Below are 13,713 nucleotides of genomic sequence, written 5' to 3' on the forward strand. Positions count from 1 at the left end.
TGACGCTTCCTGAGGATATGCTTATACAATGACCGACGCATTTGATTGGTGAATGTTGTTCTTTTTAGCTTGGCCTTCTGGCAGTTGTAGTTCTTGAAAGTTGATAGTTTTATTGTTAGTAAGATTGTTAAGCTGTTTAACCCCTTCGCTGCCAGGCCTTTTCCCCCTTCTGTGCCAAGCCTTTTTTTGGCTATTTGGGGCAGTTCGCGCTTAGGCCTTCATAACTTTTTGTCCACATAAGCTATCCACGCCAAATTTGCGTCCTTTTTTTCCAACATCCTTGGGATTCTAATGGTACCCAGAGTTTGTGGTTTCCCCTGGAGGAGACCAAGAAATTAGCCAAAATACAGTGAAAATTTCGTTTAAAAAAAAAAAAAAGAAATGGGGAAAAGTGGCTGCAGAAGAAGGCTTGTGGTTTTTTCCCTGAAAATGGCATCAACAAAGGGTTTGCGGTACTAAAATCACCAGCTTCCCAGCTTTCAGGAACAGGCAGACTTCAATCAGAAAACCCAATTTTTCAACACAAATTTGGCATTTTACTGGGACATACCCCAGTTTTACAATTTTGTGTGCGTTCAGCCTCCTTCCAGTCAGTGACAGAAATGGGCCTGAAACCAATGCTGGATCTCAGAAACCTAAACATTTCTGAAAAGTAGACAAAATTCTGAATTCAGCAAGGGGTCATTTGTGTAGATCCTACAAGGGTTTCCTACAGAAAATAACAACTGAAAAAGAAAAATATTGAAATTGAGGTAAAAAAACATCAGTTTTACTCTAACTTTTTCCTGCAATGTCAGATTTTTCGAAAGCAATATACAGTTACATCTGCTGGACTCCTCTGGTTGCGGGGATATATAGGGCTTGTAGGTTCATCAAGAACCCTAGGTACCCAGAGCCAATAAATGAGCGGCACCCTGCAGTGCGTTTTCACTCTATACCGGGTATACAGCAATTCATTTGCTGAAATATAAAGAGTGAAAAATAGCTATCAAGAAAACCTTTGTATTTTTAAAAAGGGCACAAGATAAGGTGTTAAGAAGCAGTGGTTATTTGGAAATCTCTGAATTCCGGGGTGACCATACTAGCATGTGAATTACAGGGCATTTCTCAAATAGATGTCTTTTTTACACTCTCTTATATTTGGAAGGAAAAAATGTAGAGAAAGACCAGGGGCAATAACACCTGTTTTGCAAATCTATGTTCCCCCAAGTCTCCCGATTAAAAATGATACCTCACTTGTGTGGGTAGGCGTAGCGCCCGTGACAGGAAACGCCCCAAAACGCAACGTGGACACATCATATTTTTTTAAAGAAAACAGAGGTGTTTTTGGCAAAGTGCCTACCTGTAGATTTTGGCCTCTAGCGCAGCTGGCACCTAGTCAAACCTACCAACCCTGTGCATTTTTGAAAACTAGAGACCTAGGGGAATCCAAGATGGGGTGACTTGTGGGGCTTTGACCAGGTTCTGTTACCCAGAATCCTTTGCAAACCTCAAACTTTGGCTAAAAAAACAAATTTTCTTCTCATTTCGGTGACGGAAAGTTCTGAAATCTGAGAGGAGCCACAAATTTCCTTCCACCCACCGTTCCCCCAAGTCTCCCAATAAAAATGGTACCTCACTTTTGTGGGTAGGCCTACTGCCGTCAAAAGGAAATGCCCCAAAACACTATCTGGGCACATCAAAATTATCAAAAACAAAACTACCTGTTTTTGTGGGGGGCAGGGGGGGAGCACCTGCATTTTTGGGCCTGGGCTCAGCAGCCATCGAGGGAAACCTACCAAACCCAGACATTTCTGAAAACTAGACACCCGAGGGAGTCCAGGGAGGTGCGACTTGCGTGTATCCCCCAATGTTTTCTTACCCAGAATCCTCAGCAAACCTCAAATTTAGCTAAAAAATTACATTTTTCCCACATTTCTGTGTGGGATCAAAGCACTGTGACAAATTTCATACCACCCAACTTTCCCCTCACTCTCCCGGCAAAATGATACCTCATTTGTGTAGGTGGACCAAGTGCTTGTGAAAGGGAAGAGCTGAAAACATGTCAATATTGAGGGGGAACCAAGCGGGTCCAAAAGGGCAGTTTGCAAAAAAAAAAAAAAAATTTAGGCTGACAAGTGCAGCAGAATTTTTATCGGTATACATGAGACAATGCTGGGTGGTAGGAATTTTGTGGATTCCTGCAGATTCCGGAAGGTTCCATCACACAAACGTGGGAAAAATGTGTGATTTCCAGCAAAGTTGGAGGTTTGCAGGGCATTGTGGGTACGAATATGGTGCGGGGTGATCGGGAGCTCTACTCCCAAGTTAATTTGTTGTACCAATGCCTAAGTTCAATAAAATATACAGCGTATCAGGAAAAAGGTCTCTTCTCAAAGTGACTGGTTTTAACCTGTGCCGTGACTCTAGGCAGGAGATGTTGGTTATGGATCAGCACAATGTTTGCTTGTGGTGTCTAGGTTCTGGTTAGGATTCAGAGTCATGCTTCAAATGCTTTCTGATGCACTCTTAGACGATCTGGGAGCAGTGAGCTGAGCTCTGTGTCATGGAGCGCAAAAGGCCACAATTGATGGAAGCCTTTAAGCAGACTCTGATGCACATCTTTGTTGATGCCGAATCCATCTGGAGGGCCTTCTAGCGCATCAGGGGTACTAGCATCTTTCAGACTGAAGGGCCATTACCCGGTGCGACTGAGCCTCCTTGCCGACCCAAGTCCATATTTCCACTCCTGTCCTTGTACTGTCCTGTCACAACCACATCAGTGCCTACAAAGTCAGGCCAACTTGAACCTGTGCCAAGCCAAAACATCCCCAAAGCACACTCCCAACACTTGAATGATCCCTCCCGCTCCTTCAACGCCATTTAAACTGTTTGGCTCAGATTCGGTTGTAGTTCACTGACTCCAGAACATTCCACATGATGACGACGAGGCTGACAACCTGCTTCCTCCTCACTACCCTTGTTCTGGATTGTAACAAGACCTACAGCCTTGCTACAGTGAAAAACGACTTTGGAAGATTCTCTTTGCCAGGACATGTAAAACGTAAGCACACATTACCTACATTTGAAATATCATGCACCCTGCCCTATGAGCTTTTAGGGACTACCTTAGGGGTAACGGCTCAGTATTAAAAAAGGAAGGTTTAGGCCTGGCAAAAGGTTTATTTAGTCTGGTCTAAATGACAGATTAAAACTGCACTACAAGCTATAGTGGCAGTCCTGAGAAATGTTTAAGGGGCAACTTTAATGGGTGGCACAATTAGTGCTGCAGCTCAGTAGTAGCATTTAATTTACAGACCAATGGTACAAGTGGTACCATATACTAAGGACCTAAAAGTAAATTAAATGTGCCAATCATAGGTAGGCCAATTTTACCATGTTTAAGGTAGAGAGTACAAGCATTTTACTGCTTCTTTGTAGGGGTAAAGTGCACAGCGTCCTAATGCCAACAAAAACAGATTCAGCAAACACAAAGTTTTGAAGGCAAAACGTCTGGGGGAATACCACGCCAAAGGTAATCAGATCTAACAGATTTTAGGGTGGTGAAGGAACTGTCAACTTCATCCTTTACAGTCCAAGCTATTAGATATTTTTTTTTGTTTTTATCCTTGGCCGAACAAGGCTTTTGCGGTGGACACTCAAAGGTTATATGTCAGCTGCTTTTGTGTTTGGCTGCCCCAACCCTCTTTAATCAAGTAACCCGTTGTGATGATGATCTTAAATGGTTATACAGAGAGGTTTCCACCTAAGTCCTGATACATTTCTCGATGGAGCCATGTAGCTGACCAGCTTTTTGTGTACTTTTCTGGTACCAGGAAGGAGAAACTGGTACATACATTAAATCTGTCCATGGGGGATCATCCTGTGCCTAAAGACATCCTATGCCCTGGCCAATTAGAAATCTCATGAGAGCTTAGGAGTGCATTCCACCCTAGCGAAAGCTTCCTTAACTGCATCAACCAGCGATGATTCTGCCGTGCACATCTGCTAGACTGCTGCATGGATGCCAGTGGATACATTCACTGAGCACTACTGTCTCAAAAGTCAAGTCTGCAGACATGATCAGTTTGCCCTTGTGGCCCTGCAGGACATTTTGGTATACGTCTACTCCACAGACCTTCCACCTTATGGGAGGAACTGCTTGAGCATCTGTACCAAAGGTAATCTGCAGTTAGAAGTATCCATCCAAACAACAATTTCTGCAAAGTGAATCTTTCCTGGCTTCATATAGTTGTGTTATTTTTGCCACCTAGTACCTTGGTCTAGAGTATTTATCTTTTTGTTCTTTTTTTTTTTTCATGTAGGCATTGTCATCCACCATTTCACTATTTGGACACTTAGACATGCGCCCCGAAAGTCCCTAGGCATGGTCACATTCTTTAGATTTTTTTCCCTCACTGTTGGGTCTGGGCGCTTTAGATTATTTTTCCAACTGTTTGGTCTGGAAGCGGAAGTGAGAGCCCTGGAATCGTTAAGGACAATTCAGGGAATGGTTGCCAGATCATCAAACAGATCTGCTGGAAGATGGTGAGTATGCATATGGAAAGAGCTATTAAGGGGCAGCTGATAACCACCGGGTATCACTGAATAAAATATGTGCACCATGTGTGTAGACCACCATGAGGCCAAAGGATGTGCATCTAGAGGGCTCGTATCACCTAGTGAAATGAAGAACACCTCCTATAGTTCTGCCTAAAGTACCAGCATAAGTTTGGTCAAAAAGACAGCCAAAGGTTCTACATCCTCTGTTTTCTGAGAAGTCACAGTGCCAAGGGTTGAAACGCATGCACAAAGTTATGACCATAGACACTTTATAGAGAAAAGCAAACATAGGTGCATTACGTCATGACGCAGAAAAAAGATCAGCTTTCTCTCTGGGACCCCGGCCTGTTAATTGACTGTGAAGAAAACATCAATAGGACAAGACAGGTGGAGTAGGGAATGGGATCTGACGTTGAGGGAGACTGTTAAGCTGGCAAAAGAAGGGCTTTAGAAGAAGGTGATGAGGGAGTGCGACCCCAAGAGACCTGATCAGGTAACACTGCCAAAGCATAGTAAGCCTAAGCTTAAGCATCAGGGTTCAAGGACCCCAAAGACACTCAACACTGAAACCCTTGATGAGCGAAGGCAGGTGACCAAAAAAAAACACTAGTCCCAACACAAGGACATCTTTGGAGGATGTGCCTCCGATGCAAGTTTGACTTCGAGAGGGAGCACCAGGAGTGAAAGCAAGACACATTGACCCCGAAGAGGAATGCCTGAACCTGCTTGTGACCCCGAATAAAAAAAAAAAAAGCATGCAAAGTCATAAGAAAAAAATGCCTTAAGGATGTAATAGCCGTGATCCACCAGAAGAAGAGGTATTTTAGTGAATCTCTGCAAAACCGGTCAGAGTAAAGGGACATGAGGAGGAACAAATTGATCTACCGCCATGGACTGCACTGGAGGAGGGATACGAAGGCTCCTTCGAAGGGGACACATGTATGTGCATGTTTTTTTCAAAGCCTTAAAAGCACTGTGGGAGAATGACAAGGCCTCAACACAGATTTACCGGAGGAGGGTGTCACATTCTACCCCTCAAAGCCGTCATACAACCAAACGCACCCCTCTCCCCCTCCCAAACTCTTGACATTACAAAGAAAGAGTCAGAACTTTCCTAGGCTTTCGAGCATTCTTGGTCAAGGCTGGGAGAGGTTTAGGGAGAACCAGCATCATATAAAGATGTAATTCCAAGGGTGAAGAAACTATATAAACATGCTTCAAAGGACCCCTTGTGCTTAAGAGACAATGTAATAACCTACAAAATAATTGTTGCCACAATCTGAGCCAATGCCCCAAGTTCAACGGCTCCTCCACAGGAAAAGGAAAGCAAAAGTTTGACGATGCTGGGACAAAGAGTATACAGAGCAGCTTCTACACAATAGGGAATAACCAAAGCAAATGCACTACTTAATTGATATGGCCAGCAACCGTGGGGGGAATTTGCAACGTTAATGAAGCACCTCCTAAAAGTGTATGTAGAAGAGGGCAAGGCTATTTCCGGTGCATGAGTTTTGTCTGCTCTGGCTGCCCCACACACAGCAAACTGAGAACTCTGTACTGGCAGTATCATTAGACGACATGTCTGCTTACAAGTCTCTGGCTTTAAACAAGATGTGTTGTGAAATATCATAAAAACTCCCTTCAAGGGAAAATGGCTGTTTGGAGCAGCAGTGATTGACACTGGCCAGCAGATTCAACAAGGATAATGACTCCGCAAAGGATATAAGAGCCCTGCAGTTGCGCTGACGCATGCAAATGGGGGCTTCTGCAATGAGAAGGCTGACAGAGGAGATTTCAAAGTCTTTGTTCCGACAAACAGGTGCACAACATTCAACACCACTACAGTTTCCGTTCCCCCTCAAACACTCGCCTCCTCGTCAAGGGAAGGGAAAGGAGGCAGCCTTAGAAAGGGTGTGTGTGTGACGCAAATTACTTCGTACAAGTAGGTGCCCCATCAGAAGAACATTGGGGATCAGAATAGGTGGTTTACTCTAGAAATTGCTGTCAGTCACCTCCAACAAATGGATAGTTCACATTATCCAACACTGTTACTGTATCAAATGCCTCAAAAAAATACCCGGCCAAAAAAAGAAGAGAACACATACCAAGAAAGAGCTACAACGCTTGCAACAGAGGATGTAAGTGCTCCTTTGAAAACAGGCAATGGAATATGTAGCCAGGGGAGAGATGAACAAGGGAATCTTCTCTTTAGATTTCCTGGTGCCAAAACTGGACAAAACCGTGAGACTGATTCTGGATCTTTGGTGCTTAAAGAAATTCATTTAGATCCAGAAAGTCAAGATACTCACACTTCAAGATGTCATTCCGTGGCTGTGAAAAGTGGCAAGCATGGAACTGATGAACGCCTGTTTGTGTGCCATTGAACAAGAAGCACCAAATATTCCTTTGATTCTTTGTGAACTAGATACACTATTAATTCAAAGTACTTCCTTTTGGGGTAACATTTAAAACCAGAGTGTTTACAACATTTCTGACAGCTGTAGAAGCACACCTAATAAGTCAGGCAACACATGTATACCCCTACCTCGATGACTGGTTAGTAAACACAGTTGAACTTACAAAATGGAGGAGTAGTGTAAAAACAGGCATGCATTTTCTGCACAAATTACTTTTCTCAATGAACATGGTTAAAACCTTCCCAGTACTGGAGAAAAAAAATATTTTTCTAGGATCAAGACTCAGTTTCAGGGATGCAGAAGTATTCACCACAGACTAAAGAATCCTGGCATCAACAAAGCCGACTCACCTTTACTAGAATGGACACTCTGACAGGGAGGACAGTTGGGAAACTAATGGGCATGATGGCATCATTCATCCTATTAATTCCACATGCCAGACTATGTACTAGACCAGTTCAAAATGGATACAAAATCAGTGTTCACAAGACACGGGGAGTTAGGAGAACATAATGGCAGTTACTCAGGCATGGTGGAATTTGAGCAATTTAGCAGTAGTTGCAGACCTTTCTTGTGACTAGTTGCCTAAGTGACCATCACTACATATGATTCCCACACGGGATTGGGAGCACACATGGGGAATCAGTCTCGGAGATCTGTAGAAAACAAAGGAAGCAGTCAAACACATAAATATGATGGAACTGAAGACCGTTTTCCTGACACAAAGGGCATTTCAGGCACATGAAAAAGGGATGATGGTACCAATCCAGATGACCCATATGACCACAATGTTTAATCATGACAAGCAAGGGAGCACAAGGTCATTTGTGCCATCACTATCCCAAAACATTTGGAACTGGGCCTTCCTAACACCTGTAACTTTGATGGCAATACACCTACCAAGTGTGCAAAATGTAGAGGCAGACATAATAAGTAGACAAGCAATAGTCACAGATAAATGGGAAATACAACAAGTATTTGAAAGGTTTTGCAACAACAACAATGGGGCTCACCAGAACTGCAGTCCCAGGAAACACAAAATGCCAAACCTTTGTGTCGAGGCACCCAGACAACCTTTCCAAAGGGAATAACCTGTTAATCAGGGAATTTTGCATATACTTTTCCCCTCAATACCACTGATACCTTTGGTGTTAAGCAAGTACAAGTAATCTCCCATTATTTAATCTTGATAGGAATACCATGAATAAGACAAACCTGGTTCTTTTACCTGATGAAGATGTCACAGGGAAAAGTAATAAAGCTGTCCGCGTCACAGGACCTCATGTCAATGCAAAGAGGACAGTTTCATCAACCAGAACAAACCAGCCTCAGTCCAGCAACTTAGCTCCTGAAGACTTAGAGTTCGTACATCTAGAGGTTCCAAATAGAACCATGCACATCCTGAGGAAACCCTGAAGACCAAGCTGAAGGTAACGATTTGGTGCAGAGTCGAAGAGCTGTATCCATTGGTGCAACAACAAGAGTCTTGTGGACGGTAGAGCACAAGACTTCAGATACCCAAAATACTTGGTAGACTAACACCTAACCTAAACTTTAAAGTCCAGCCATAATAGTGTAAGCGAGGGTACACTCAGGATGGAGCTTCTTCAGTACGCTAGTCATCACAAAATTGCTAGAAGGGGCCAAAAGGATTGAACAACCCCTGGCTAACACATTCTTGTGTAACGAAAATTTGGTGATAATTTCACGGATAATGAGGGAACCCTTCAAACCTCTGAATAAATCTGGACCATTTTTTAAAACCAGAAAAGCATTTTTCATAGCATCCCTATGGCCCGTAGCAAACTACAGACGCCAAGGACACTGAATAGAGACATAGCTCAGACCCACACAGCATGTGATTCCAGAAAATTCTTCAAGCTTAACACTACACCAGCAGGTAAATTACCATTCTGTTACTTTCGGTAATGCTCTTTCTAGTGGATACTCTAACTCTAGATTCCCTGCTCCAAATTCTGTGGAATGGACAGCTGTGCTGTTTAAAAAAGTCTCAAGTTCATTTCGGTACGCCATCACCTCTGGTTAGTCCGGATTCATCCACATCTGAGGGCGCTAGAGGGTGCAAAATAAAACTGGTAGCGTGCAGGAATGGAGACTTTATGTGGCTTCCCATGTTCAATTCTGGGACGGCGCAAGACTTTTGTGGATTCCAATGACGCCACCCGTCAGCATGCGGGATCAGTTGCCATTGAAATTCTAGACTGGAGCCTGGGATTATTTAAAAGGTGAGATATCGGCTGTTTTAGTATTCACCTGTAAGAACATTTCCAAATGTAAGTAACTTGTTCTCAGTCTCTCAACATATAACCTTTGCCTCCTCACTCCTCCTTTCTAGGGTCGAGCCTGCGTTGCATGTGCTCGCGCATGCGTATCGCAGCGAGACGCTTTAGTGTTTATAAAAGGGCTTGGAGCCCTGTCGACGTCACGTCAGTGTTTTTCATTGGTTAGTGAGCTTGCCTAATAAAATCTGCTTGCTTTCATTAGTCGAAGGTATGCATAAGTCATGCCTTTTCCGGTGGCTAGCCCTCCTCGAGCGCAGCGACCAAGTACAGAAAACACGCGAGGCTTGCTGTTTTCTGTCCGGCTCGTGGACTACTTTTTCTCATATTAACTAGCGTGATTTCGCTTGGCAGAAGTCGAGCGCTTTACATAGTTAATTGCACTTTTTCGGCTTACGTACATAAATGCACTTTTGCCGATAGGTGAAAAGTCCGGTTAGGAGTTTACAACGCTATCCGCTCTAACATGAGCAAACGCAAGACCCGTTGCTTTGTAAATGCTTGTTGTTTTTTATTTTGATCTCTGAGGACCTTGCAGTGCCATTTGTAAATCATATAGCTGACTTTCCTTCCTCTAACCTTGTTTCAAGACATTCACCATTTCATTTTGTAGCTGGCCTGAAATTACAACTACATCCCTTTAAGACTGGGAAGCGATGTTGTGATTTCAAGCAAGTTACTTTGTCTAATAATTTTTGTAATGCGGACCTCCGGGTTTTGCTTAAATTTCCACTATTTGTGCCTTAGCTGTGTGCTCATACATACAGACAGCCTTTATGTCCGAGAACCAAGTATTTACCATGTGTATGGTTGTGGTGGCAATTTCGGCGCCACTCTGGCAACGACTCTATTGCAGAGATCTTGATAGTGTTGTAACATGTGGTAGTAATCAGTGTTATTTTAGTGGTTGGATAGGAGACCTATGCAGTGGCGGTTTCTACACGAGGGCGTCGGGGCTCCGCCCTCGTAAACATAACAAACAAAAAAAAAAAGGTGAAAACAAACTCCCCTAACTCCCAGTCCCTCCCTAAAAGAAATGTACACACCTCTTTCTTGCTTGGGGCTGGGTCACGTAATTTTAGACTGGCAGGATCAGGCCAGGCCCTCCCCTGACTGAGTCTATGCTTGCCGGGCGGATAAGCTCACAGCCTGAGGCCTGTGAGGTCATCAGCTCGGCACAGACATAGCTCAGAGGACCAGTCTCCACCCCCTAATGACGTGGAAATAAACTTAGCCCCGGGCACTTCAGGTTGAAGCCCTGTAGTGCTAGGGGCTTCACGTCAGTCAGGGTAGTGGAGGATGGTCACCCCACCCTTTCCCAATTTGTCACGGAGTATGGGTGTAGCCCTGTGACAAGTTGGGAAATGGTGGGCGGGGCTTCAGGAAGGCAGCGAAAATCGAGTCTGCGCACTGCGCAGCTAAGGCACTGTTAGCAAACACGAGGTGTTTGCTTCCCGCGCCTCCTGCTCCTGAGCAGCCCGCAGCAGCACGGCTTCCAGGTGCCTCGTGGCCGTGCTCCGGGCCGGCGCAGGTGCTGCCCTCTTGCCCCGCGCAGTGCCCCTGAGAACTGTTGTTTGCAGTAAAGGATTTGCCACCATCAACAGCAGAAATGTTAAAGGAATAACTTTTTGGAATGAGGCCTGCTCTGCTCTTTGCAGGAGTGCTTGGTGTAAGTAAATGGTTTCCCTTTGCAAGTTGTCGACTTACGTTTATTGCCAACGTGAATAATCCCTTTTAGAGTGAAACTTTTCCCCTCTTATTTATACACGTTTTGCCCCATCATATTGTTGCCTCTAATGACAGGTCAGAGACCGGGCGGTGTTTGTATATTACATGCAGATTTCCTGTATTATTTCTATGTAAAGCACGCAAGCGCCTCGAGAGCTGTTCCACACTATATAAAAAACTGCAAAACGAATGAAGATACGTCGATTGCTTAACTCGTGTTTAAATATAGCGTACGGTGGCGTGTGCAAGTGGTTTTTGGAGCGATCCTTTCACTACCGTAGAGATAACTGTATTGGATACATTGGGGCACGGATGGAAATAGGGTGGGGGACAATATGTGAAATATAAAAAATCTTGAAGCGGACACTTGCGAGCAGCTAAAAAGTGGAATTTCAGTAAATAAAACTGAAACACCCAGTAACAGGGCTGCGCATCTTAGACACCAGGGATGCATGGCCCTCATTTACTGTGTGAGCGAGCGCCATTCAAAGAAAGTGTGCGCAACCATATACCGAACCCTTTTATTTCACAGCAAATGTCTCTCAGATGTTTACAAGACAGCCCGTAAACAGCTAGCTGTAAAGCAAAGTGCACTTGCCAAATGCATAGCCCTTGCCCCAAAACTGTTACTACAATACTGGGGGAGGGGGGGAAGCGGGGGGGGGGGGGAGAGAAGGAGAGAGAGAGAGAGAGAGAGAGAGAGAGAGAGAGAGAGAGAGAGAGAGAGAGAGAGAGAGAGAGAGAGATACTGAGGGTAACAGAAAGACCCAATAGAAAGCAATGCCAGGAGGAAAAATTATTACAGTGTGTGTGGTGAACACTATGTAAGCTGCAATGTTTATTTTATATATATTTTTTTTACATATCTTTGTAGCAGAGCCTTGGCTTTTATAAAGGGCACTCTTATCTATAAAAATGCTCGCGGCTCACTCGCATGTAAATAAACTTTTCACAATGGACAGAACATAAATAAAATCACAGGGCCTGGGAACTGATTCCAGGGGATGGCGCCAGCATATTGCCTCGGGCTGTACTCTAGTTGTAGGGTGCCCTACAGCCTTTTTATATTTATTCCTTGATGTCACTTTTTTTTAAAATACATTTTCCGGGGGGAGAACCCCCCTGAACCTCTCTTAGGATGGTCGGGCTCACTCACCATGTTCGCTGGCCGCAAAGCACTCACCCCAAACATTTACGCCCCACCACCTTTAAATGACACAAGCCGCCACTGGACCTATGGCTGAATCATTTGTGTGTTCGAAATGTACATGGGTTTCAGAGAAGGTCAGCACAATGCTGTGAATAGTTAAAATTTAATGGAATCTTTTTCACAATAACTGTCAGGTTGTTTCTCTAGCACTGTTTCCACATTATTTGAAAGTTTTTCTCCAAGTTGAATGTTTTTGACAGTGAGTACTTAAAATGAAAATGGCGTGAGTGAATATTTTCAATTCCTGCCTTTTCCCTGAATATCTCGTAATGTATACTTCTTTTTCTTCACTCTCCAGCAGAAAATAATTTGATCATTGTTGACAGACACCAAGTCTCAGGTAAGGAGTTTTCCGTTTGAGTAACCTTTTTATCATGGGCCTAGGCAGGCCACATTGAAATGTAGGGAGACAGCATTAAAACATTTTTCTCCATTATGTGTGAATAGTTTTAACTCTTCATGAAACCAATACTTGTTCTGCCATTATGGGAATTTTGACCATGTGTTATATTTAAAATGGGGTTAAGACCTAGTAAAAGATTCCTGTTGGATTTAGGACGCAGCCACCTCCTCCCACCAGGTCCAGTTTTACCATACTTTTCATCTGAACTCCCTTATTTCTCCTGTTAATCAGTGTCCTCTCTTTTCCCTTGCACCAATAGTATGGAAATCAGGGAGGTTATTTGCTTCTCTGAAAGATTTGTGTTAATCTCCGTAGAGTTATGCACCTTTGTCATCCCTTGTAATGCTTTGAAACATCTGTCCTTTAGGCAGCCATACCACTTCACCCAAAAGACGTCAACTGGTAAAGTCGAAATGCTTCTCTTCCAGTTTAGTTTTTTCCGAAGCCCAGGCAACTGATATTTTTCCAAGGCAGCGTTGTACAGCAGATGCTGATTGGGGAGTTTGTTCTTTCACCATCACTGTATTGCCTTCGTTTTTGAGGACTTGCTATGTTGGTCTTCTTAATTCTGCTTTATGCATATGTTTTTATGTAGCTCCTTACGTGTTTCCAGGCTGATGTACCTAAAGAGACTAAACAGACTGGACAATATAGGCAATAATCTACAAGCGTGTGGCACCCCTGTAGAGGAGAGTGCACTTTGCATGGCAACATGGCATGTGGCGATTGTCAAAACTTGCATTTGTGGTTGGCAAGATGACTTTTGTGATTGACAATAAATGGTGCCCAATATGGTGCCCTGCAAATCACAAATGCGTGTCTTGCCATTCACAATATGGTAACTTGCTGTGGGTGTACCTAGCCAACCATTACTGAAAACCCAAATTTGCCAGCAATTCAGTGCAGCATACCACAGCATCAACCTCACTTCAAAGCAGAAAATACACTCTACACAGCTGCAGGTGATGGTCCACTGCGACACCTGACTGGCTGTCATCACGCGCTGCATTGCCGGTTATTAACCTTAGTTGCAAATCACTGTTGCATTGTAACCTTTGAAAAAGGTATCCATCTGCAAATAAGTTAGCCACTTGGCTAGTCTGTGGTTAGCCC

The 13,713-nt window shown here is 43.8% G+C and overlaps 1 protein-coding gene across 11 annotated transcripts in view; it reads left to right on the forward strand.

Annotated features, from left to right (window-relative positions):
• Positions 1 to 13,713, forward strand: part of LOC138301142 (zinc finger protein 618-like) — a 781,690-nt gene that overhangs the window by 151,508 nt on the left and 616,469 nt on the right. For 9 of the 11 annotated variants that reach the window (XM_069241298.1, XM_069241296.1, XM_069241300.1 and 6 more), the window contains exon 3: positions 12,496 to 12,537. In XM_069241298.1, coding sequence (XP_069097399.1) covers positions 12,496 to 12,537 — 42 coding nt within the window. The remainder of the gene's footprint in view (positions 1 to 12,495; positions 12,538 to 13,713) is intronic. The other 2 variants (XM_069241301.1, XM_069241293.1) reach the window with 1 other exon arrangement.

This window comes from Pleurodeles waltl, chromosome 6 (genome assembly GCF_031143425.1).
Source record: "Pleurodeles waltl isolate 20211129_DDA chromosome 6, aPleWal1.hap1.20221129, whole genome shotgun sequence".
Taxonomy (NCBI): Eukaryota; Metazoa; Chordata; class Amphibia; order Caudata; family Salamandridae; genus Pleurodeles; species Pleurodeles waltl.